At 39.0% G+C, this 27,615-nt stretch overlaps 2 protein-coding genes across 4 annotated transcripts in view; one reads left to right on the top strand and one right to left on the bottom strand.

The window, feature by feature from the left end:
• On the top strand, nt 1-7,632 carry pnrc1 (proline-rich nuclear receptor coactivator 1). 2 transcript variants are annotated; one of them, XM_056247866.1, is made up of 2 exons: nt 1-423; nt 7,123-7,632. In XM_056247866.1, the coding sequence occupies exons 1-2, from the start codon at nt 199-201 to the stop codon at nt 7,456-7,458; spliced, it is 561 nt and encodes a 186-aa protein (XP_056103841.1). In that variant the 5' UTR covers nt 1-198; the 3' UTR covers nt 7,459-7,632. The 2 variants fall into 2 exon arrangements, with proteins under 2 accessions (XP_056103841.1, XP_056103763.1); XM_056247788.1 differs by having other exon boundaries at nt 9-423; nt 7,120-7,632.
• Nucleotides 7,633-15,741: 8,109 nt separating this feature from the next.
• gabrr1 (gamma-aminobutyric acid type A receptor subunit rho1) overlaps nt 15,742-27,615 on the bottom strand; it is a 28,331-nt gene continuing 16,457 nt past the window's right edge. The window contains exons 8-10 of one of the 2 annotated variants that reach the window (XM_056247000.1): nt 20,829-20,981; nt 20,503-20,693; nt 15,742-16,181 (exon numbers count right to left, since the gene is read on the bottom strand). In XM_056247000.1, coding sequence (XP_056102975.1) covers nt 15,885-16,181; nt 20,503-20,693; nt 20,829-20,981 — 641 coding nt within the window. In that variant the 3' untranslated portion in view covers nt 15,742-15,884. Of the gene's footprint in view, nt 16,185-20,502; nt 20,694-20,828; nt 20,982-27,615 lie in introns of both variants that reach the window. The other variant, XM_056246954.1, reaches the window with a different exon arrangement.

Below are 27,615 nucleotides of genomic sequence, written 5' to 3'. Positions count from 1 at the left end.
GCATATTTTTAATAGAATTAGCGAAGACAGAGATAAAAAAAAAATTTGATTTAGAAGACTTCCTTGACCGTCACCTTTTGCGGACCTCAAGATACGACCAAACATCCCACAACATCTTCTGCACCAGCAGCACCATCAGTCTCTGTTTACATCTGGGCGTATTTGACACAAAGTTATCTGTATAGTGCAGCTGATATCATGCTGGGCGATGCTTTTGGACATCGTGTCGAATCAAGCGTGGAGAATAAAGCAATGAAGATAAGCAGATCAAAACAAGCGCTCTTGAAGAAGAGAGGACGAAACGTTCACAGTAAACACAACAAAGCATCAGCAAACAGCAACAAAAGCAGCTTTAAATCTCCATTAACCACCCATGAAGAGCTCAAACCAGCTCAGTCTAAACCAGCCACGAATAAACAACAGGTAACATGCTTTATTACTGCCCTGGTGATAACAGGCTTTCCGAGCATGTGCCGTGGCGCTTCCGCATGTTCAGTGATGTTTTTTTTGGACTAAACGCTGATAGTATATATTTAGTCAGTGTAATAGTTTGTAAATAGTTTGATAACTGAAATCTTGTGGGTTCGAATCCCACAAGTCTTGATAAATCAGATGCTTTTGAATCCTGGCAGACACTATATCAGCATCAAAAGAGTGACTGAACCCCATACTAAATAAATGACCTGTATTTGGGGGTTCAATCACAGAAGTGTGTTTGTACTGATTCTTTCTTTTCCTCCTCTTCTTCTTCTTCATCATCATCTTCTTCTTTTCTGCCATGAAATGTATGCAGGATCATCAGATGGTCCCAAATGTACGCATCTGCTCAGGTGCAAAGAGACACACACCCACCCAACACTATAATAGGACAATTTGCATTTTGGGTCTTAACTCTGGAAACCTGGGGGTTAAAAATAAGATATATTTTTTTAAATTATTATTACACCTGCATCCTTGAGTCTGATTTCATTGCCTTCTATATAAAGTTGGACGATATGGCAAAAAAAAAATTGTCATGATACAATTTTTCATATCAGTTCAGGGCTCAACACAACCCGGTGGTCCACCACACACACACAAATATATATATATATATATATATATAAACAAATAAAATAGGCCTTGTTATTGTTTTAGGCCTAGTTGTTTTTGATCTATGTAACCATAAAAAAAGGTCATGACACCAAAAACTGCGAGCCTTACTTGTATACATTTAAAAAATAGTTCAAGACAGTAATAAAATAAGAACAAATAATCAAATTACGAGCAATAGCACAAATAAATACAACAGAACAAACTAAATAAATAGTTCTTTTCAGGTTTTTCATGTAGGCCTAGGTGTAAACTAGATTAACAGATACAGAATTAGTAAACAAATGTAAAATATCACTACATAGTCTTCACTGTATAAATGTAGATTAACCCTTATTAAAATGATTCAGTCAAGAGCAGTTTTGTTTAATTAAGCTATATAAATAGATGGGAGGATTATTAGGCTGCTGTCACTTTAAGAGCCTGCACGGATCCAATATACTGTTACACACGCATCTTATCTCACGTTTACGTTCACTTAAGACATAATCGACTATGTTTACACTCAAAAAAATGATATGTTGGCTTTACTTAACTTTTTTTTGTAAACAGGTTCCACCGGTTCCACATAACTATGTTTCGTTAAACAAACATAATATGTTCATGTAACTTCAACATCATGGAATTTGGTCATTTTAAGCGACCCAATTAAACTCTGAGCTAATGAGTTAATTAAGTGAATAACTGAGTGATGATTGAGCATTATTGAAGACACCTGATGTTAACAAGCAGAATCTCTGAAGGAGAAAACCGGAATGTTTAAGTCACTATTATGGAGATAAGTATTTGTTTAGTTGGGCTCTTGACCATTAACTTATAAACTTTAGATTTTGTTTGGTTGCTGTACATGAGTTATAACAGCCCGATGAACAACAAACAAAGGTCATATGGTGGTATTGGTTGTGTTTTAACATAATAATTATTTCACAATCATTTGACCTGAGTCACTGAACTTATATTAAACCGAATTTCTGAGTTAATTTTACCTTATGGATAATAACAGCACTATCATTGTAGAGCATACTATTTTTAAATTTTTCAATGAAATTCAAATGACCAAATCAAGAAATAAAAAAGAAACTTTCTAAAAAATATTAGAATAGGCACACACAGACATCAAGAATCAGCATATGAATCTCAGCAATGGTGACAAACAGATCATAAGCTCATTATTTATTCATGCAGCAATGCATGATGGGAGCCATGAATGAGTTTTGATTGGTGGCACCCAGAATGCACTACAACATGCTTTATAATTGTCACCATTGGTGAGATTTACAGGCTGATTCTTGATGTCTGTGTGTGTCTACTGAAAATATTTTTTAGGAAGTTTCTTTTTTATTTATTGATTTTATTATTTGAATTTCATCGAAAAGTAAAAAAAAATAGTATGCTCTACAATGACAGTGCTGTTATTATCCATAAGGTAAACTTAACTCAGAAAGTTGGTTTAATATAAGTTCAGTGACTCAGGTCAAATGATTATGAAATAATGATTATGTTAAAACACAACCAATACCATCAGATGACCTTTGTTTATTGTTCATCCAGCTGTTATGACTCATGTACAGCAACCAAACAAAATCTAAAGTTAATAAGTTAATGGTCAAGAGCCCAACTAAAACACACACTTATCTCCATAATGGTGACTTAAACATTCCGGTTTTCTCCTTCAGAGATTCTGCTTGTTTACATCAGGTGTCTTCAATAATGCTCAATCATCACTCAGTTATTCACTTAATTAACTCATTAGCTCAGAGTTTAATTGGGTCGCTTAAAATGACCAAATTCCATGATGTTGAAGTTACATGAACATATTATGTTTGTTTAACGAAACATAGTTATGTGGAACCGGTGGAACCTGTTTACAAAAAAAAGTTAAGTAAAGCCAACATATCATTTTTTTGAGTGTACGATGATACTCGACAAGACGGGCAATTTAACATAGTTTTGTGCGAATATGTCCATGCAAGCCCAGGAAGACTTGAAAGAGTATTCGCGAGTACCAATCTGAGAGACTTTTGCCCAAATATTTAATCCTTTCAATTTTCAAGGCAGATTTTTGCTCCCGAGTGACAGTTGTAGAAACCAGACCATTAACTGTGGTTTTAAACGACTCTTTATTGTCAGAACATGACGAATACTTCACGTTTTTTTTTATTCTTTATACCTTTCCAGTCATTTTTCCTTAAAATAAATATCTTAATAGAAAAATTAATTTCTTAGTTTCTGCATGTGCTAACGGGTGATATTGTTAAAGTCATGAAACAGGTTTGTGTTTCCTGACTCTGATAACGTGTATCTTCAGCACAGTTTGCAGTGGAGGCTGCAATATTAATAATATTACGTGTTTTGTCTCTTAGAAATGCACACTTGGCAGTAGCTTGAGTTGACAGTAGGAATAGCTAGAGTTAGGATGCAGATGTCAATGTATAGGCTATTCAAAAACAGTAACATTTGTAAAAACCTCATTTTTATACGGCAAAATTTTAATATTCTGACTTCTTGCATTATTTTATTGCATTATTTTAAAACTCAAACAATCAGAATATTTAAATTTTACCATTCTTCCATAGTATCATACATTTAGATCACGATAACCACAGTTAAAACCATGTATATATCAACTCAATACCATGGTGAAATATAACTGGGTCTGTGACGAATAAGGTTTTTAAAAGTGTGAAAAAAAAGGGGAGATATAATTAATTTTGCAACCATTTTCTTCTGACGTTTAAACCGAATGACCTTGTGACACTTCAAAATCTTTAAAATACCTTTAAATGTACTAAAATATAAATAAAACCTTTTGGATTCATTAAAAGAGATCAAGTTGTACTTCCTTATATACTTTGGATGTCATATCTTTGTTTTTTATTATTATTAAGGCCTTTGGACAAAGAAATGACCCGTCACGTCATTGACCTAACTATATGATTTCTATGGTATTTGTATGAAAAACAGGAGCCTAAATACATTTAGTATAAATGCACAAATGCTATAGCTTAATCACAAAAAAATACTGTTTATATTCCATTACTCCTTTAATACATTTAATATGTCTACATTAAAGGGTTAGTTCACCCCAAAATGTAAACTCTGTCAGTAATTACTCTCCCTCATGTTGATCAACCCCGTAAGACTTTCGTTCATCTTCTGGACAGATATGAAGATATTTTTGATTAAATCTGAGAGCTGGATCACTCCTCCATAGGCTTCTTAAGGGATTGAAACTGGCCGGCCCAAAAGTTATGAAAGACATTGTTAAAATAGTCCGAGTGACTACAGTGGCTCAATCTTAAGTTTATCAAGCGACAAGAAAACCTTTTGTGCGCGAAAAACAAACAAAAATAACGACTTTATTCAACTATTCATTTCCTTCTCTGTGGGCCTCGAGTGAGTTCACGTAGTGTAACAGCGCAGCGCTTCTGTGTTGTACCTCACGCATCACACACATGACCAGCGTCGGCCAATAGTGAGCCTGCGTGTGACGTGCAACACAGAAGCGCTGCGCTATTACACTACGTAATTCAGTGTGATTTTGTCAGTTCAAGACTTTAAAGAGAACTCAAATCGGTACTGGCGCTGTCTGAGGAGCGGCTTTCTGTGCGTGCTCAACATTTGACATATTACACATGGTTTCAACACCAGTTAGTTAGTTAGTTCTCACTACAGTTTAAAAAAGTGCTACAGAAGTGGGCATGGTAAGAGACTGACAACACAACAATGGCCTTCGATTCAGTTTTATTTCGCTCTCATTGAGTTAACAGCATCAAAGATTCCCACAAATTCCCACTGCAATTCACCATTACATGCAACAAAATGAACACATTACGCTGTTGCATCTTTTATCAATTTGAGGCTTATTTTGCTGCATTTTTATATGCCGTGGAGCTGTAAAGTTACACTCACAGTGTGGATGAATCGTGGATCGAATTTATGTGACGCACAAACTCTTGTAAAGCAAAAACAAACTCATTTTGTTCCATTAATGCATCTCTCACTTACTGTATGCGATCTCACTGTGTGAAGCGCCTGTCGTAGGACAGCAATGCGTGCTAAATTCTGACAGGCATGAAAACGAGGCTGTGAGGGATAGAAGTACAGTGCTGTTCGACAAGATACTGATTGTTTGGAAAAAACTTGCAAAAACTCTATAAAACAGGAGTTGTGAGTTTTGAAGATGATGTGGTCTAGGCCCTTTATACAGTGCTTGCCATCGCAAAGAATGCAAGTCTATCCCTCAAAGCCTCGTTGTCTTCCGCATTAGATTCAATATGGCGTCTAGCCCGAATGAGGTCTATAGCTGTGAGAAAACAACACATCCTGTGGCAAGACAAACTTAAACCCGGAGGATAAAAATAGCACACAAAAAGCCCAGCAGTGGGTGTTTACTTCCAGGTCTTGAATGCGGCATGTCCACCAAAATAACTCCCCGATTGTTGCAACTTCCATTTTTATTACAGATATTTTGCACCAATTTTCCAGGAAGTGGAAATTTTATTCTCTTGAACACATGATGAAGCGCTGCTTTATTAGCAAATGTTTTATGCGATATTCCAACTGTGTGCATAGTTAAATTCACAGTTTGGGATGGAAACACAGCTATAGTTGTGATTTGGTCAATTGTATTGAAAACAAATGATTCAGAACGGTTTAGAAGATCAGAGAGAACACATGAGCCGTTGTCTGCAACAAATCTTAATAAGGTGATGTTGTTACAGTGTATTTACTCAAGTAAGTACTGTGTAATATTAATTGACCACATGTACTTACTATATATGGTTACTTGTAAGTATGTAGAATTTACTGTTATTACTACAGTAAGTACATGTAATCTGTGTAATTACGTCATGGGTTAAACTTTATTTTAAGGTGTCTTTGTTACAGTGTAATTATATATTTAAGTACTGAGTAATATTAAGCAACTACACGTACTTACTATGGGGTTAGGGTAGAATTATGATTTGGTTGAGGTTTAGTTGCATGTAATTATGCATAATTTACTGTTATTGCTATGGTAAGTACTAGGGGTGTAACGGTTCACAAAATTCACGGTTCGGTTCGATACGATACACTTGTGTCACGGTTCGGTACGTTTTCGATACAGCAAAAAGAAAGAAATGCCAGAGAAATTTCCTTGATTTAATTATTTTTAATTATATTTTTATTAAAACTAACATCATAAAGTATTTTTTTTTTTACTTTGAGCAATGATGGAGCTATACTTGACTTTTCTTGGGAGCTTATAAAACAAAACAGCTCCTTGGACAAAATGAAATGTAATATTGTAGTAGTTATAAACAAAGGTTTATTTTAGTTCAGATTAACATTTGAGGGCAGCAGTTGTATTCATAATGTCAAAATAAAACCGACGTAATGTTAATTGAAAGCATTATAGCCTACTATTCCTGCCACACTCCCATGGTTACAGTTAGTAGTGTTACTCCAGTAAATCCATGGTGAATGTGCTGATCTGTGGACACTGGATAGTTCATTCATGGCACAGTGTTTCTTCCTGGTTTCCACGTCAGCGCTGTTTGATCCGTTAATAACGGAGAAATGCGAATGTTTCTCTCTAGATCTCGCAGCGATGTTATTACTTCAGTGGCGAACTCAAATGTTTTCTTTACTGGATTTGGCTGTGTAGTGACAGTGCTGATGTCAAGATCGGCTCGCGCTGCATTGGTCAAAACTGATAAACGGCCCGTCAACCACACAATAACGAGCAGCTCAGTTTCGTTCCGCTTACATTTGCCATTTGATGTTGGGCAATCTTGTGGTCACGCCGGCGTCTCTCACATTATGAGCGCGCTTGCCACGCGCCTACATTTGAAATAACGAAATTTTGGTCGGCAGGAAAAATGGTCGAACGAACCGTTCGGTTTAAAAATGCGTACCGAAAACCGTACCAAACGGTTCAATACGAATACGTGTATCGTTACACCGCTAGTAAGTACATGTAACATATGTAACAAGGACACTGTAAAACCAAATAAAGTGTAACCGTTTCTTGTGTGTCTTCAGCAGCCGAAGTCGAACATCGAGTGTGATGAGCGAGGAAGCCAGTGTGTCCACAGGCTTGAGCAAACCAGCGAGAACCTGAACAAGCGCAGGCAGAGGAACACGCCAGACAACACTCAGATCTCCATGCGCTCAGAGAAGGTCCCGCTGAGGAGGGCGAGCGTCTGCGCCCCCGAGCTCCAGACGTACGCCGGAGCCAAGTTCAGCGAGCCGCCCTCGCCCAGCGTCCTCCCCAAGCCGCCCCGGCACTGGGTGGGCGAGCGCCGCCTCCAGCACGACTGCAGCCGAGCGCAGATGTCCGAGCACCTGAAGAGCTTGCTGAAGGTGCAGCCAGAGCCCTGACACACACGCGCCTGGGGCGACTCCTTGCAGAGGACTGTTCAACCGGGCAGTTGTTTCGGAAAGCACTCTTAAGTTAAACTTAAAGACTTGGAAAACAAGTGTATATTTTTTCATGTTAATTTACTTAAAAGTCCATTTAGTTTTGTTACTGAAGCTTATAGTCCTGTTTTGTTTTGTTTTGTTTTGTTTTCCATTCGTGTTACACCACCAGTGTGCGTGTAACATTTTGCAAAAGAATAAAAAGTGTATAAGAGATATTTGGGCGGATGCCCACTTGGACAATCACCATGAAGAGCTGGACAGCTGATAGTGAGAACATGGTGTGTTTTTTTAAACCTTATATTGAAGTACAGTGGGCAGGTAACTTCTTCAGGTAACAACTGTTGAAACGTGCAGTTATTTCGGAAAGCACTTTTAAATTAAAGCTGCAGTCCGTAGCTTTTTTTGGGTTAAAAATGATCCAAAATACATATTTGAGAAAATACATAACCAGCCAGTGTTCAAAACTTTCTGCTTGCCTTAGCTCGATTCAAAAAAAGACATGCAGTGACAACTGCAGATTCACCCGGTGTAAAATGCCAAAGACTTCGTTCGGACTTCGGAGTGGCTACAGAAAAAAGAGACTGCAACCGGCCCATGCGAAAACAAGGATAATATCGGAAGGACATTACATGTAGTCACGCAATGCTGACGTTGTTAACATTAACAATTTGAGAACAAAGTATAATTTGCACGGTTTTACGTGATATGATAACATATAAGCGATTGTTAGTTTTAATCAGCGCGATTTACTCAATGACAGAACCAGAACAAAAGGTGGATGTTTCTTACTAGTTCAGATGACATTTTCCGGTGAAAACCCTTATGTTGGTCATACTTCCAAAAAGAATAATCTGTGATTCTGAATGCCAGTATCCACACCGGCGGTGACTGACACACACTCTCTCCTCAAACACCGTGTTCATCCGCGCTGTGCCGTGTCGAGGGTGTCGAAGTACAACTCACGTAAAATGTATAATTCCGCGAATGACTGCAATTGTAGATTTCGAACAGAGATGGCGACAAAGAGGAAAAACGCCGGACTGCAGCTTTAAACTTAAAGACTTGTGGAAGTTAATTTTTTTATTCTTGTTAATTTACTTGAACATTTAGTTTTGTTATTGAAGCTTATTTTCTTTTCTTTTTTTTTGCATTAGTGTAAGACTAGTGTGCGTGTAACATTTTGCACAAGAATTAAGAAAGTGTATAAGAGATATTTGGGCGGATGCTCACTTGGACAATCACCATGAAGAGCTGGACAGCTGATAGTGAGAAAAGAAAATGGTGTGTGTTTTTAACCTTGTATTGAAGCACAGTGGACAGTAAGGAACTACTTATGCCAATCTTCAAGCAATGATATGTTTTATTTCAATTGCTCTTTGTTTTTAATTGACTTAAGAATGTACCATCTTGCACATGGTCTGTTAGTGTCGGGATGTCATGCTTGAACCTCTTCCAAACTCATTTTCTCACTGCCTTTCTGTTGTGTCATCTGCATCAGTTCAAAATGGAAAAAAAGGATACAGTAATAATTATCTTTTTATTCTGCCCATTTTGAAATAAAGAGTTTTGGTCGCTATTGTGTGTGTGTGTGTGTGTGTGTGTGTGTGTGTGTGTGTGTGTGTGTGTGTGTGTGTGTGTGTGTGTGTGTGTGTGTGTGTGTGTGTGTGTGTGTGTGTGTGTGTGTGTGTGTGTGTGTGTGTGTGTGTGTGTGTGTGTGTGTGTTTTAGACGTATTGGTCTGTTGATGTTTTTGTGCAGTGTGTTGCAAAAGTGTTCATTCCAAATGTAAGTTATTCTCCCATTACTGAATAACCAATTTATCTTACTTTCTAAGCACTCAAAACTAAATATTATTGTGCCCAATCAAAGGCCAATATTCCCCTCAAGTTTAAATCCCCCTGTGGTGAAAATCAAGTTTTATGTGTATTATGTCTATGTGGTGTTTTTAATGTGTTTTAAGACAAACCATTTGTAAATCCATAAGTCGACAGCATTGCTGAGTGTTTTCTCCTTAAAACTGCAGTGAACCAAAGACAGTCTCAAACACACGGTTTGAAATCGCCGGTGTTTCTGACGTCACACACTACCTTGTAACGTGCCTGTGGGCTTTAGCATATCAGTAACTGCAAAGTCACAAGAGAAGCCAGGTTATCCCAGTATATTATTTTGTTGATATGAAAAATCGGGTAGATTTAGCAATATAGCGGGTGCATGATGAATTACGATGTTTTGATGAATGTGCCTTTCTCCACTGACGTTCTGTGATGTGGTTTGTGTAACATTAGCAACACATTATAAGCTGTTTGATAACATAGTGAAGAAAAGGCTAATCATATTAATTACCGTTATGTGTCCGACTGTAAAGAGCGATATCATTGTGCAGCGTTTACCTCAGTAAATTGGCTGAGTGGATCTCTGAGCTGCTGTGAGTGAGTGGAGGCGGGGCTCATTTGCAAGGGTGTAGAGTTACATTCAAGCTATTTTAAGGCATGAATGTTTGTTTTGTTTTTTTTACAGAAAAAAAAAAACGTTCAAATATTACCGGTAATGTCATTTTGGTGATCAAAGATGAGTTTTAAGGGATAAAATTATTGACTACAGGGGGACTTTTAAGAAACCCCTTAATGATAATTAGTTTATGATTTTAACTAAAGTTTTTATCTTTGTTGCCCCCAGGCCGTAATCCAATCTGGAACAATGTAAAACGTACTGTAAATCTCTATGAGAAGTCAACAGCATATTCCATATGGCCATAATAGTGACCACAAACACTCAAAGCTGTAATTGCTGCCTGAGCGTGTCCAATAAAATGTGAACACGTTGCTTTCAATTAAGCCTACACTTTAACAAATTGCTGTAAAAATTACAGCAACTTACTGGCAATTTTGGTTGCCAGTAAGCCTGTACATTTTACAAGAGTACTGTAAATCATAAACTACAATTATACTGTAAAAAATACAGCACACCTGTAAAATCAGCAAAACAAGACCAGCTGTGAATTTACAGTTCTTTACTGTATTATTTACAGTATGTTACTGTTATTAATAATGCATTGAATTAAAACCTGAGACAACTCATTTCATTTGAGGAAATTTGCCATGAAATAGTTATACCGTGAGCTAATTTCATTTGAGTCTACTAAGAAAAAGACTTTATGAGTTAACTAGAAACATACATTTAACTAAATCCTACTAGATAACAACAGCACACATGAATGAGTTCAATAACTTTAATGCATCAGCAAATACACAGTCGCTACCTTTAAATAAAGCAACATTCAGCTTAACCTCAGTGTTTCTCTGCTCCTCCTGAACTGAAGCACAGGCTCTACTCTTCAACACAATGGTGACACACAAAACTCAACAGAAACACTTTAAATCCCAACAGATTAAACACTAACAGATCTCCACTATATATCATTATGTGCAAAAACACATAAAATCACATAAAGTAATTCACATAATTTTACTTTTTTGTTTAGTACATTTGACTGAGATTTTTCAGGAAACAACTGACTTCAGCCACAGCCTTAGAGGAAATCCACTGAAGAGAAAAGAAGACATTAAATCTGTGAAGATCTCAGCATAGGAGGATTAAACAACTCCACAAACAGCATTACCAGCTTCACTTATTACTAACCAGACTCTCTTTATTTCTGTCATAATCAGACTTACTGAGAAATAGCTGAGGGTTAGATGTGGATGATTTATTGAAAATATTTCATTTGAAGTTACCATGATCGTGATTAGTGTTTACTTTAGTTGGGCTCTTGACTCTTGATAAGTTTAACATTAGTTTTACTTTGACTAGTACAACCATGTCTTTATGAGACAAATTTGTTATGGCAATAGAAGTCAAGTAAAATGATGTTTAGGTGTTGATGGTTGTCTATTGATATCAGCCTTGACAACATCCAGTGGCTGATCTTGATCAGAATAATTTATTGATTATGAAATTGAGGTTGTAATAGATTTCTCCTTACTGATTGGTGTAGTCATGTGATTCTACAGCATGATGATGACGTTCAGTTGTGATTATATCAGGTAATTTGTGTTTGACGTATATAAGATTCACAAAACCTTTCAAGCAACTGGAACACACGTGTATCAAGAATCAGTATATGAACCTCAACTATGGTGACAAACATAATATAGATATATATCAACTCTGAACATCACAAATCAAGCTACTAAAAAGTCACATCAAAAAACAACAACAAAAATAAAAGCACATGGTAAGAAGAAAAGAAAATAAGACAATTCAGCTGCATAATTTATGCATGCTGCAATGCATGCTGGGAGTTCTGTATTAAGGTGATACCCAGCATGCATTGCAACATGAAGCGTTTCATTTGAGTGTCACCATTGTTGAGATTCATACGCTGATTGTTGATGTCTGTGTGTGACTTAATAACATGATGTGTTTTTAAACTATCTATGCCATATTGTTTTTAAAATCATTCAAATGATAATGCTGTTAAATTGTTTTATGGAAAATCGCTATATTAATCAATTATAAGGAAAGGACCACATGACTGAGAAGACATTCAACTCTGGGTGAAATGAGGTGCTACTCATCTGTAAGCTCTTTTGATGATATCATCAATACACAGCCATTGTCGCCAGATTTCTTTTCTCTTGGCTTTATTGCTATAACTGTTGTGCCTTATAAACACACAGGTAAAGCAGCCAGAGAAAAACTAATGTTGCAATGTCAAGGGTAACAGCCCAACTAAAGCCAACACTTATCACCATCATGGTGACTACAAACTAAACCATAAATCATCAACATCTAAACCTCAGTTAATTCACAAAAAGACCTTGTCAAGTGATGCTGGTAATGAGTTATTTACTCCTCCTCTGCTGAGATCTTTAGATATGTACTGTCTTCTTTTCTTTTCAGTTGATTAAATATATGGCTGTGGCTGGAAGTCAGTAGTTTACTATACAATCTAAGTCAAATTTACTAAACAAAATAAGTTATTTTCTGTGCATGTATTTATGTGACAATAAATGTGAAATGTGAATATATATTTATATGAATGACTGCTCAGGAGAGTAAATGCTGAAATGAAGTGTGATTTTATGTGTTTTTGCACATAATGATATAGTGGAGATCTGTTAGTGTTTAATCTGTTGGGATTTAAAGTGTTTCTGTTGCGTTTTGTGTGTTACCATTGTGTTGAAGAGTAGAGCCTGTGCTTCAGTACAGGATGAGCAGAGAAACACCGATGTTATGCTGTGTGTTGCTTTATTTAAAGGCAGTGACTGTAGTTGCTGATGTATTGATGATCTTTTTGTTAAGTTCGTCAATTCAGGTGTATGCTCTTGTTAACTAACAATTATCTGCAAGAGGATTGAGTTAAATAGATGGTTTGTTAACTCATTTAAAAATTTTTTTTTTTTTTTAGTGGACTCAAATGAAATAAAATCACAGTATAAATATGAAATGTCAATTGACCAATTTAAGATAATCGGTTTCCTCAAATTATCAAATAATCATACTGTAAATAATACAATAAAGAACTGTAAATTCACAGCTGCTCTTGTTTTTCTGCTTTTACAGGTGTGCTGTATTTTTTACAGTTAATTGTAGTTTATGATTTACGGTAATCTTGTAAAATTTACAGGCTTACTGGCAACCAAAATTGCCAGTAAGTTGCTGTAAATTTTACAGTAAATTTTTTACAGTGTAGTTTTCACCTTTTTTAAAGGGACAATGTGTAGGAATTTCACCCATCTAGCGGTGAAATTGTATTTTGCATTCAAACGATTTGTGCTCTCCAGCGCCTAGCTTTTTCAAATGCGTGTTGTATCTACGGTAGCCGTTATGTACCAAAAAGCTATGACAGGATGTCTTCTAATAGCACCTCGTTGAGTTTTTCTTCGGGTGGACAGGTTTGTTATTTCAAACAAACTGCAACTTGACACAACGAACAAACGAATGTTACAGTATGAATTACTGACTGTTGAACTTGCCGGGGCATTGACAAGCGCCTCTCACTGCTCTGCTCCTCCGCTTCTGCTGCTTTCAGTTACGTCCAAGCGGCAACCTCCCCGTCTCTCTCTTGAAACCAACACGGAAGTGAATTAAACTGCAATTCATCGACTGACCTCTTGAGGCAGGCTGCAGAAGTGAGTCAAATCTGCATCTCCCCCATGTTAAAATGCCCAAATTCACAGCAGAAAAACAATATGTTTACAGCCTGGTGGCAAATAGTTGTTTTGGTCAATATAGCTAATTTTGCCCTTCATAACGACTGTGAGGGGGGTGAATTTTTTTACAACTCATCCGTTTAAATTATATTAAGCCTTAAATTTCTGCATAATTTAGGACATGGCCACTTGATTGACAGGTGGATTGCCGCTGCTGTCACTGCTAGTCGTTTGTCTGCTGTCTGTTAGCGTCACCCTCAGCTGTGTTTGTGCTTTTTTCGGGATTATTTCATACAATTTAATACACGCATTATACCTTCGCCCATGCACGCCGTTGGATTCCGTCGTTGTCGGGTATGGAGAGAACAACCAGCGCTGTATTTCCAGTTGTTTCCCTCGCATGCACTAATGGATGTCTGACAATTTAATTGCTTTTTGGAGTTTAGATTTAAAAACGTCTATAGATATAGAGACCACACTGTAGATATAGAGACCACACTTGTAATGCGGTACTGTTGCTCTCACGGAACAGATATGCTTATTTAACTTTTTAGTGTTAAATAAAATTCAATTCAATTCAAATTTATTTGTATAGCGCTTTTCACAATACATAATGTTTCAAAGCAGATTTACAGAAAGTGCATTTCAGAAATGTACATAGAAAAATACAGTTAGTTAATCATCATGTATTAATTTAGGGCATAACATATCGCCGGCGTTGAGTCGTCTCTTCAAAAAAGTAATAAAAAGTACCGTCAGATGAAATCCTGCAGGTGTCAGTGCTTTCTCTCTGTCCATGCAGTAACGTTAGATGCACACCCTTGAATGGGCGCGGGTTTCTTGTGCATTTACTTGAACTTCTGAGGTAATATCTTTAGTTTAACCCATTTGAGAAATTGAGAGGCGGCCAAAATCATATTTTAAAATGGACAGAATAAAGCTCTTTACGAACTTGACCTGCGATGCCATGCTGACTGACATGTGTGTGCATGAATTACTTTTTTAACTAGCAGAATAATAATGCATCAGGACACACATAGTTGACTGCTTACATGTTGTGAGAAATGTGTGTGATCACTGATTTGTGTTATGTACTGTTGTTTACATGCGGCTCTTAACTAATTGCCCCTTGTCGGATTAATAAAGTTGATAAAAAACTAAAGTAAATAGTCTCACTTTTAGTTACGTCTTTTAACTATTGTAGTATTTCGAAGGGCAAAAACATTAACTTTAACAATTGGCTTTACTTCTTCAATCAGCTCTCACTTTAGCGCGAGGCCAGTAGCATATAGCATTAGCACCTCAGCTCCACCCACTTCACGCCTCTTTGCCCATTTTATTTTATCCGGGAGTGACGAAAGGTGACCCGCTGCCAAGATGGCTACGGCCGGCCCCGCCTACTTTAGACTTCAAAAACGCTCTTCAGAAACCTACGGGTGACGTCACGGATACTACATCCATATTTTTTTACAGTCTATGGTTACGTCACGCTGGCTCTGAACGAAAACGTGTTGTGGAAACGCGATGGCCTAGTACTTTTTGTCCCTCTCTGCCATTATAGTTTTTCAAGATGGCGGAAGCCTCCGTGGACCTACCCGTCCCATGTAAAGATAATAAATTCTTCGTTTACGACGATAAGTCAGATAATTGGCAGAGGTATTTGTACACCATTGAGGACATATTTATGAATAAAAATATTGATTTTAGATAATAAAATACCTAAAAAAGTACACATTGTCCTTTTAATCATCTTTTTACGTTTACAAATTCATTTCAGCGGTTCTGAGGTGTTACAAATAAATAGTTAAAGTATGGATATTTCATGTAGATTATAAATAATATGCGCTCAGCAATTACATGCAAATAATATGCACAGTCATTTTAATGTAACAGTAACACACTGTACATTTCAAGGTATTCAGCTATTTTGACACATGATCAGATCATGACACATATGTTGACAAGACAAACATGTAAACCATATTTCCTTGTGGAAGGATGAGTGGCGTGTTTATAGTACCTTGTTACCCATGTAATCCCTACGATATATATAAATAAGAAAAAAAACTTTTTCTTGTAATGACAGGTCATGTCAACTGCCCACATATAGTTACATGTATTCTTTTGCTAACTGGCAAAAATGTATTACATGTTGCAACATAATAAAAAAGAACAAACTTTTTTGATGGTAATTTGCATTCCCGAGACTGGTATAGTAAAGCAGCAGCAGTCACTGCAGGTAGATGGACCAGTATATGATGTTGAAGAGCGAGTACGCTCCGGGGAAGATGACCCGCGAGTATTTGTCTATGGCATGAGTGTCTATTAATAAGCTGCTTTTTGAGGTTACAGCAGGTCTTTGAGTTCCCTGCTCATTATTCAGGACCAGATGAACCAGGAACTGCTCCTGTTTGTCCATGTTCAGCTCCGACATGCCGTAGTTTCCCGTGGTCATCATGTCCATGTCACTGTAGCTGCTGCTCATCATCATCTGACCAGGATGGGTCATTCCACATGAACACGGCAACTGCTGCATCATACAAGCACATATTACATGTTATATTACAGTACGTACTCGGAATTTAAATCACATTGATCAGGTGAAATTTTATTTTTAAGAAAAAAAGTTTAAATAAAAAATGGGAAATTCTTCTGAGTTTTTCTTATCAAATACTTTGAATTTATCGTATCCCTATTAAGCCTACTGTATCAAATTTGGCCTTTTGTATGATTCGGAAAATGCCCCCCTTCAGGTTGTTGCTGTTTTTTTAAGTTTTTTTTTTAGGTCAACTACAGACAAGTACTATGCAAAAAGCACAAAACAAATATAAGGCATTGTGGTAAAGTTCAGAGTATGTAAAACAAAGAATAATAACAACAGCTAAAATATAAAATTAAAGTAAAATAGTTGTGCATTACATGAATATTCACGAGCAAGGACCACGCCACAACCATGAATGTTAAAAATTATTTATTGAAGAGAGTTGGGGATGAATAGGCAAAGGATGAAGTGGAAGGGGAAAAGGGATGATGGGTAGATCTGGGCGTCTGGTGTTGGTGGCCAGGACACTTGTCTTGTCTTGGTAGGCCGAGTGATTAGGACCCCCAAAGATTGGAAGAGCTGAGGTAAGCTTGGCTTGACGGAGGTCATTGAGATTGTTAGAAATGTAAGAGCTTCTGAAGATCAACAGCTAAGGAGTCGGATCGTCTCGTCTGAGATACCTCGTCTGGCCACTGAGGTTGCTGCTCCGATGCGGAAGGAATGCATTGAGTAGTGTTCTGGAGATACGCCGGTGATACGGAGGATTGATAGAAGTGCTTGCTGAACCGGAGTCTTGTGGCCAGGTTTCGGTAAGAAAGAGCGGATCTTAGGAGATGTTATATAGAAATTACAAAGATGCAGGGATGGATGTAGAGATCGAAGATGGATGAAATAGGGGTACTTTTTTTTTTTTAAATGTCGTAGGAAGCCAAAAAGGCAACCAGGAACATGGACTTTAGGTGCAGGCGATGGCAGGGTTTGAATAGCCTGAGTGTAGAGAGAGGATGCAGAGGCTAAGTAAGTCGGTTGACGAAAACGGCGGGACCGGTCTTGGATGAATGTCCGATTCTGGAGCCAAGAGTCTGAATTTCTAGACCATTCATGAACCCCAAAAGGATAGTGGCTATGATTAAAGGAGAACTCCGGCGCAAAATGAACCTTTGGTCTAATAAAACATTGGTACCTAGTCAACCGTTCTCTGAGATTTGTTTTCATGACAATCGAATGTAAAGAGTTTAATCTCTAAAAACGGTTTAGCGTATAACGCTAGTAATGGGGGCATTTAATAAGTAAAAAGAAATCGCTAGTTAATACCACTAACAAGACTCAAAATAGCCCCACACGAACACAGTAACATAATGAGGGTCCCTACATGCAAAACGAAGCATTGAGAACTTTGTAAGTGTACAGACCGTTTAATAAGAAGATAAAGATAAAGACAGTCGACTTCGTGTATACAGACAGGAGCCATCTTTGAAAAACAGTCTCGACTAATCAAACCACGAATGACGTGCTAAGTGAGCTGATCTGTATGAAGTTCAGTGAACTTCTGAACTGTATGAATGGCGTTCGTGGTTTGATTAGTCGAGACTGTTTTCCAAAGATGGCTCCTGTCTGTATACAATATGGACGCATACATTTTTCTGTAAAGCTGCTTTGGAACGATATGTATTGTGAAAAGCGCTTTGCAAATAAATGTGAGATTGGATGGATGGATGATGGATGGGTGGATGGGTGGATGGATGGACGGACGGAGAGAGGGATGGATGGATGGATGGACGGACGGACGGACGGATGGAGAGAGGGATGGATGGATGGAGGGAAGGAGGGATGGATGGATGGACGGATGGAGAGAGGGATGGATGATGGATGGGTGGATGGATGGATGGATGGACGGATGGAGAGAGGGATGGATGGATGGAGAGAGGGATGGATGGATGGATGGATGGACGGATGGAGAGAGGGATGGATGGATGGAGGGAGGGATGGATGGATGGATGGATGGATGGAGAGTGGGATGGATGAATGGATGGATGGATGGATGGATGGAGGGATGGATGGAGGGATGGAGGGAGGGATGGATGGATGGATGAAGAGAGGGATGGATGGATGGAGGGAGGGATGGATGGATGGACGGATAGAGGGAGGGATGGATGGATGAAGAGAGGGATGGATGGATGGAGAGAGGGATGGATGGATGGAGAGAGGGATGGATGGATGGACGGATGGAGGGAGGGATGATGGATGGATGAAGGGATGGATAGAGGGATGGATGGATGGAGGGACGGATGAATGGATGAGGGAGGGATGGATAGAGGTATGGATGGATGAAGAGAGGGATGGATGGATGGATGGAGAGAGGGATGGATGGACGGATGGAGGGAGGGATGATGGATGGATGGAGGGATGGATAGAGGGATGGATGGATGGATGGATGAGGGAGGGATGGATAGAGGGATGGATGGAGGGATGATGGATGGATGGAGGGATGGATAGAGGGAGGGATGGATGGATGAAGAGAGGGATGGATGGATGGAGAGAGGGACGGATGGAGGGAGGGATGATGGATGGATGGAGGGAGGGATAGATGGATGGACGAATGGAGGGATGATGGATGGATGGAGGGATGGATAGAGGCAGGGATGGATGGATGAAGAGAGGGATGGATGGATGGACAGAGGGATGGATGGATGGACAGAGGGATGGATGGATGGACGGATGGAGGGAGGGATGATGGATGGATGGAGGGAGGGATAGAGGGATGGACGGATGGAGGGATGATGGATGGAGGGATGGATAGAGGGAGGGATGGATGGATGAAGAGAGGGATGGATGGAGAGAGGGATGGATGGATGGATGGATGGATGGAGGGAGGGATGATGGATGGATGGAGGGAGGGATAGAGGGATGGAGAGATGGATGGTGGGACGGATGAATGGATGAGGGAGGGAGGGATGGATAGATGGGTGGATAAATAAATAGATTGAGAAATATGAGAGTAAGGCTCAATCCCATTTCACCCCTCGCCCTACCCCTCTATCGCAACAAGAATCGGGACACCCTACCCCTAGACGTGAATTCGCAAAATGGAGGGGTAGGGGCAAGGGGTGAATTGGGATTGACCCTAAGCGTATAAATGCATTGCTGTGAATTGAAGGAGATGTAGAGAAATGGATGTTGGGATGATGACCATGCCGAAGAATGATGAATTCTTAGAGAAAGATGAGATGGAGCGAGTGCCAGTGGAAATACAGCTTGGACTCCGCTAGGGGGAGCTAGAGCTGCAGCGAGAGGCTGTTGTGGAGGAGAATGACGTGTGACGTCACGGGTGACGGAGAGTGGCATGCTCGCTCTTGCCGAAAGCGCTGAAGACTCTGAGTTTGCTTGACAGAAGTTTTGGTGGATGCTGCATGCAGTTGGAATAATCTCGTTTTGTTATCTGAACGATTGGAGTTGACGCCTTTGCTTTTTTATCGGGAATTGAGTGCTAATTCTCAGTGTTACACGTGATGATATGGTAACATATTACACTGAAGTAGGCTTCTTTTAAATCAACATTTATTTAAAGTAAAACTTTACATTTCCTTCATAGCCTAATCACTGGCTTTACTACCTTCCAACTAGTCACTGTTTCTGTCACTGCAACTTCCCGAACACACAGAGGACATTAAATACGTTCAGCCCAAGAAAAGTCTGGATATGAGCTTTATTAGTTTATTGTCATATACAGCGTTTCACAGCCATTATATGTCACATACCCAGCCCTTGATTCATCCTGGTTAACTACTTCACTAAAACGCTCTCAAACTGTATTTTTCTGTCCTTCCTTTTGTTTTGTTTTTAATTCTCCTTTTTTAAATTTCTCTCGGATCTGTGTTGCCTCCATAGCTTAATGAGTCTGCGAATTAGTGCCTAAGCTTTAAACATTTTTAATATTTCAATGATTACATCATTAATGATTTAGTTCATCCACCCCCAATTAATCACAATGTTACTTTTATTACTTGGCCCGCCTGACCCGTGGATTAACCGCAGTGTCCGCGGATATGACCCGCGCATCACTCAAGGAATAATATTTAAGTCACGATCAGCACAAAGTGTTAAAAAAATCTTCCATTAAAGTAAATCCATAAGGCCGGATTCAATAAAATGTTAGACATGATCCGCACATCTCTAGTAGCCAACAAGACAGGTCCCTCTATGTTTGTCCCTAAATATGAATGATTAGCCTTGCTAAAATGCTGTATTAACCGCAGAACAAGTACACCTTAATAAATGATAACCAAACTGTCTTAGCTTAGCTTACCCTGCTGCTTTGTATTTTGCGCTCCTGCACCGTGGACAGGTAATTGACAGCGGCATACTCTATCACAGAGAGGAAGACGAAGACGAAGCTGACCCACAGGTAAATGTCCACGGCTTTAATGTAGGAGACTCTGGGCATGGAGGCGTTCACTCCAGTGATGATGGTGGACATGGTGAGCACCGTCGTAATGCCTACAGAGAGATTAGTCTGATCAGTCTATGTAAAAGTGCATGCTGCAAAATGTGTAATTTGGGGCAAGCAAGTGTGTATGGGTGTGTGTGACTTGACTTGGTTTGCAGTTACACTATTCATTTAAGACATCTCACCGAGAGGAACCCTGGCAGGAACGGCTCGTCGGTCGATCCAGAAGGACACCCATGACAGCATGACCATCAGAGTGGCGGGAAAGTACGTCTGAAGCAGGAAGAAGAAGATATGACGACGCAGAGTGAAGTTGATGTACAGACGATTGTACCAACCTGCAGGAGAAGATTGAAGGGGAAAAGTGTGCAGTTTTAGTCATAAAGCACCAACAACCATGGTGTACAGCAGGGCTTTTCAATCCTATTCCCATAGGGCCGCGGCCCACAGAGTTTAGATCTAACCCCAATCAAACACGCCCTCCCGTAATAATGGAGTAATTCTGAAGACCTTGATTAGCTGGTTCTGATGTGTTTAATTAGAGTTGGAACTAAACTCCCCGGCACGAACAGAATTGAAAGGCCCCGCTGTTCAAGCAGAATGCCGGCGAAAAGAACCCTAAAAATGATCCTGGACAATTAAACTACATCGAAATGAAGTGTTGATTGCGGTGTTACATTTAGATCTGCTAACATTGCGTCGGATTTCTTTGTACACTTTTTTTGCAGCGTGGAAAAGTTTATTTCTGACCCTAGGTTGTTTTCAGCATTTTTCTCAAACAAATGGAATGATTTATGTGAATTCAATTTGATTTAAATTGCAATATACAATATGTAATTGCACCAAGAATTATACTTAAAATCAGGATGTAACAAGTAACCGTTGATTCCGTATCAACGGCTCAAACTCCTTTCCTGTAGCTCAAACAGTAGAGCGTTGGCGCTTGCAACGCCAAGGTCATGGGTTCGATTCCCAGGGAAAGTAAGAACTGATAAGAATGTAAAAATGTGTACCTTGAGATGCAATGTAAGTCTCTATGGATACAAGTGTCTGCCAAATGCATAAATGTAAAATGTATCATGAAGTATCCAGGTAAAACAGTTCTTAGAAAAAGAAAAAAATGTAGAGTGGGTCATTGTTTTATCCAGCGGTTGATGGAGGCGGATCTGGATGCAAGCTTGCAGTGGATTATAGGAAAGTAACCAAATGATTGGAGAAGTCCAGCATACGTCAGCAGCGAGAAGTCTGTCTTCACCAGAAGATTAAGTTATGGCATTCTGATTACAAATTATGAAGTACATTTTTTTTTTTTATTAAACATATGCATGATGGACTTTTCATTTCATGCTGACCTTTTTTTAATGTTTGATTTGATTTGATGTTTTACCACTATTTACCACAGTGAAGCCAATATGGCGTTCTGACAAAGCGTCCCCTTTTGATTCTCACTTTTAAACTTTAAACAGAAAAGTCTCTTTTGAAAGCAATTATAAGTGATATAAGTGTCAGTTAAGGGTGTCCAAATCTGCTCCTTGAGGACCAATGTCCTGTAGAGATATGTTCAGGGTTACTGTCTAACCACTTTACTTACAGGACCATCACACTAGAATCATCTGAATCAGTAATAAATGAACTGACATGAAGGTTTGCATTGCAAATGTAGGTGTTCTTACTTTGGGAATGTAATAATCATGCAGATAAGCATAATCCACATCATGGACTTTAGATTTATTTGAAGGTTTGATAAAATAATACTGTTTAGTGTGATATTGCACATATTATGCGTTTCCTACTCTAGATACTTACATTTTACATAACCATCTTTAACTGTTGAAGCCATGCCGTTGTGGTTACTTTTATAGGACATAAAAATAGAGTCTCCAAATAGTTTTAACTGCTTTAACAACCAGGAATTGTTAAAGGAATTATGGTATTATGCAATATGACTTACAATATGGGACAATGTGGAGGGTAGCAACAGCTGTCAATGTAGGGCTGATCGGTAGTGGTTTTATAGTGGGATTAGTAAGGATCAGTTCAGACACTCAGTGGTTCCCAGCCCTGGGCCTGGAGTAGGACTGGCACCATTATGACATGTGGCTGACGATTGTCTTGACATGTGATTGTCTAAAGCCCTATTAGGACGGAATTAGTTTAGCAAGGGTAGATGGAGTAATGTAATTTTACCACAGGACGTCTGTAATAATAATGGCCAACTCGCACGGGATAATAAATCTCAGTAGAAGTGGGAGGGGTGACTCCATTTACACACCGCCATCACCTTCCTGTCGTCATGTGTGTATTACATTACTTCCTGATATCACATGCGCAAACACACAAAACCTATATTTATATATATAAAACAGTTAGGTCCGGTCGAACGATTTATTAATTAAATTCAGATTGGATTATGTTGGTAATAGGCACTTACCTAACGCTAAAAGATGTTTCGTGCCTCTAACAAGTGCTTTTGACCTTCTTTGTGATCTGAATGGTGTGTGGAAAACACTTGAGGTTTGACACAGACTTGTTCCACCGCCTAGAACGCAACCGAATGCTTTTTCAAGATCCTCCACCCAAAACGGAAAACTACTTTTAAACAGGAAAAGATGGAATATTTACGTACAGTGGGTCTATTTGCACGGGATTAGTATTACCCGAGGTAATTTTTCCGGACCTTTTTAAAGAAGGTAAAGGTAGTCGTAATCTTTGCTGACATTGTTTGTAATGAGATGCACATTCAGACGGGACTAAAATCACTGAGAAGCTCCGGTAATAATTACTTTACTTTATTATTACAGTTTTTCAAAGCAAAATTGGATTGATCACCCTGATCCAGATACACACTTTTTCAGATTTTCAAATCTGGATTACTAGTGCTCTACGGAGTCCCTAAAAGGGAAAAATGTGAGTATATTATATAAAATATTTCAATATTTGCGTTCTCTCAGAAAAGTTTTGCGTAGCGTTCAGTCTAGAAACTTTGAGTTCGAAACTTTTGACTGGTTGATCTCTTATGATAGTTTACAAACGTTAAATTAAATATAATATTTTTGTTTGATATTTACAGCTCTTTGGAGATTATTTTATGATGCCAAAATCTCTTTTTTTACTTTACTGTAGACTACCGAAAGGCTGCATGGGTAGCCTAATGAATACTTACTGTATATAATGTGTGTGTATATATTACATAATACAAATGTTGTTGTTTTTTTTTACCAGTTTTAGAGTTGTATTAAATTTTTGTTCCTGAAATTCCACACTTCTGCTGGGATCAGGATAATCCTGATTTTTTGGATCAAAAGTTATAACTCAATATTACTAAAACGTTTTGAACAACACAAACTGACTTTATGGTCCAAAATCGATTTCAGAATCCTTTTTTTCTTTTTAACAACCCATTTTCAAGATTTGATCCAATCTGATATAGGCGAAATCCGATAAGATTACTTTTTAAAAACTGAGCCCAGGTTTAAAGGGGTCCTGTTATGCTTCTTAACTAGTGTGTAATGTTGCTGTTTGAGCATAAAGAAGATCTGAAAGGATGCAAAACTCAAATCCGCTCCAAAGAGAGTTCTTTTATTTAAGAGAACTACAACGATCGACTCGTTTGGACTACAACGCGTTGTTTTCTGGGCTTTGTGAAGTCATAATGTTCCTCATTTAAACACTGTTTCTGAACATTATAATCCCAACGTTTATCAGTGCACTGCACATTTTACGGAGAACAGCTTCCAGAACCTAAGACAGAACAATGCAGGCCATACACAAAAGCTTCTCCTGAAACCGAGCAGTTCCCACTTCCCAATCTGTTGTTTGTGGATCACAACTTGTAAGTATGTCTTATTATTTGTAGTTGCGTTTTCTATTACCAGTTCCAATTATAAGCTTTATATTGTTGCTACGCTCGCCTGCTAGCCAACATTAGTGTTGACGTAGTGTTTACTATATCTTTTGTAGACTGTTCATTGCCCCTTAGGAAAATTAACTATGATTTTGTGATCGATTTCTGTTTGAATTACCATTGTTTTCCGACAAATATCATGATTAAATGGTGGATAACATCATATCTAAAATGTATAAGAAAATTACAACAACAAAACACTCTGATAAGTCCTGTGAAATCCATGCAAGAAATCCGTTCTGGACAATCCTCTTGTTTGTTAACATTCTTAAGTCTGAATCAGGCTCGAATTGGTTTGAAATTGATGCCATCCTTAATATTTACATCTGAGCAGATGAAACGATACTGGTTACTAACATAACCTCGGTTCTCTCTAGAAGAGGGAACTAGTATTGCGTAAGTTTAGCTTACGCTACGGGAAAGATTCATCTTCTCGAGATATTGAAGCCAAAAAATTATCCTTAATTTTGTATATGTTGTCAACGCAGTGCAGCAGCTAGCAGACCTAGAGCGGGCATTCTAGCGCGCTCATAGGCTGCCCTGCGGGAACTGCACAGCCTACCAGTGAGCCCGACGTGACGTCACGTGGCCGCGTCCTAGCCCGCCAGAATGGGCGTGGCTTAGCGTATATAAGCGGGGCTCGGAAGCTGATCTCTGGTTTTCATCGACTGAAGCGAAATAGCGCTTGTGGCGTTTAGCACGGCAGGTTACGCAATACTCGTTCCCTCTTCTAGAGAGAACCGAGGTTACGTTAGTAACCAGTATCGTTCTCTTACGAGAGGTTCTCTCGTATTGCGTAAGTTTAGCTTACGCTACGAGAACCCATTGTCCACGCCGTGCGCGCCCGCATCCACCTCATGAGTCACAACACTTCTGTGAACCCAGAAAGTGGGAACAACACGCATGTCCATAAGCGCGAGTACTATGAGCGGGGGGTTCATCCTTCTGGCTCCTCTGAGGAAGCGGATGATAAGCACGTTTCTGCCTATTGACTGGCCATGCATTGATTCAGAGAATGCTGCGACAGCCGCCACATAGACTGAGCGTGGAGGTGGATCTGCCCCTATCCAGCAGCTCCTGAAGGAAACTGAGCAGCCGCGGGACCCCACACGTTCGCGGATCCAGGTTTTTGTTAGTGCACCACTTAGAGAACACAGACCATTTGGACACGTAGAGCCTTCTGGTAGAAGGTGCTCTAGACTGCGAGATTGTGTTCATTACTGCGTCTGGCAGGGATACCCGTTGATCACCCACACGTGTAGCGACCAACGCTCCGGGTGGGGATGCCAGATCGAGCCGCGCGCTTGAGAGAGGAGGTCTGCTCTCAGCGGGACAGGCCATGGGGCTGTCTGTGACAGCCGCATTAGCTCTGGGAACCAAGTCTGGTTCTCCCATCGTGGGGCTATGAGGAGCACTGAATGGCGCGTTTCCCTGATTCTCTCGATCACCTGTGGTAACAGAGATACAGGAGGAAATGCATATAGCGGACGGCTGGGCCACGTCCGGGCAAGCGCGTCCCTGTCCTTCGAAAAGAACGTCGGGCAGTGAGCGTTGTCTTGTGACGCAAACAGTGTTGGGGAAGTTACTTTTAAAAAGAAGTGTAACACGTTACTCGTTACTTCTTTAAAAAAGTAATCCGTTACTTTACTTAGTTACCCCATATAGAAAGTAACTTTTTACGTTACTCGTTACTTTTACGTTACTTTTATGTTGCTTAACTTTGGGCAGAACCCAATATCTGTTCCTAAATGTGTAGGCCTACATAAAGTTATACTATGCATAAAGCCATATATAATGCCATAAATGCATAATGCATTTATCAAAAAAAATTATATTTATGAAGAAATGCCGGTTAATGGATAGGCATATGCATGGGCGGCGCTAGGGAGGGGCTAGAAAGAAAGACCCCAAGAAAGACCAAAGCACCCCGTTAGCACCCCCAAAAATCATTTCTGGAAGTAATTATATTCAGGCTGTATTCTATGGAAGTCCTGAACCGCATGGTGAAGAAAAAAAAAGAACATTTATCTTGTTATTTAGACATAATAAGGGGGACATTCTAATCTGCATTAAGCCAAATTAAGCGTTCTTATAATGGTTTTCTATGGGAGGAAAATGCTTAACGTGTAAGTAAACACGTTGCGTTCATATTCTGGGCTCATCTGATTTTTTGTACATAGTATAGCCTACTTTATTAGGATTTTAGTATCATAATGATTAATAAATGCACGCACAATTATCCGTGAACTTGATAAATGTTGCAGATATGTTTTACTATGCACGTAAACAAATGCCTTTCAACTTATGTGTGCAAAATTCAGAATTAAATGAATGTGCTTGTGCAGCAATATACAAATAGAGAGTCTGTAGGCCTACTATAGCCTACGTGTTGTAGCCATTAAATAAGCGCATTTAGTTTCATATTTGTTAAAATATTATAATGTTATTTTTTTTCCATCTATGCTGATTATGAAAAGTGAACAGCGCGAGTAAGATGGATGCGCAATATATCGGGAGACATTGAGTCAATCAGACATGATTTTGACCACTTCATTAAGTTTTGTTTTGAAGAAAGCCTTTCTTTAAAGCGAATTTCGTTTTGTATAAATTGTATCTTAATTTTAATCAATTTTTTATCAACCAAATGCCTGGATTTAATAAGCAAATAAAGGGGACAATATAGCCTAATCATGGAAACGCCAGCATGGTCACTTGCATTGCACGTGAACTGGAGCATCTCATCATAAATTAACCGAAACTCAACGTATAGAATTTAAACTTGAAATGTCTTTAAACGAAACAATTCAAAACGAAAAGAAATAGGCTAGCCTGCCTACTCTCTGATTATGTAATCCATTATGTGCATTTCTCTCTGGGGCGTTCACTACGGAGATGGCGATCGCGGTCAAATCTATCAAATGACGGAGATCGCTGTCAAATCCCAGGGACAGATAATCTGTCCCTGGGGAAAGTAACGTTGCGCCGAATTGAAAAAGGAACTACGTTTCGTTACCAAATTTTTAGTAGTAGCGCGTTACACTACTTTTTATCCGAAAAAGTAGTTACGT

The sequence above is a fragment of the Rhinichthys klamathensis genome, unplaced genomic scaffold (genome assembly GCF_029890125.1).
Source record: "Rhinichthys klamathensis goyatoka isolate OS25496 unplaced genomic scaffold, OSU_Roscu_1.1 h1tg000001l_1, whole genome shotgun sequence".
NCBI classification, from domain to species: domain Eukaryota; kingdom Metazoa; phylum Chordata; class Actinopteri; order Cypriniformes; family Leuciscidae; genus Rhinichthys; species Rhinichthys klamathensis.
This window is presented reverse-complemented; position numbering and strand designations above follow the sequence as displayed.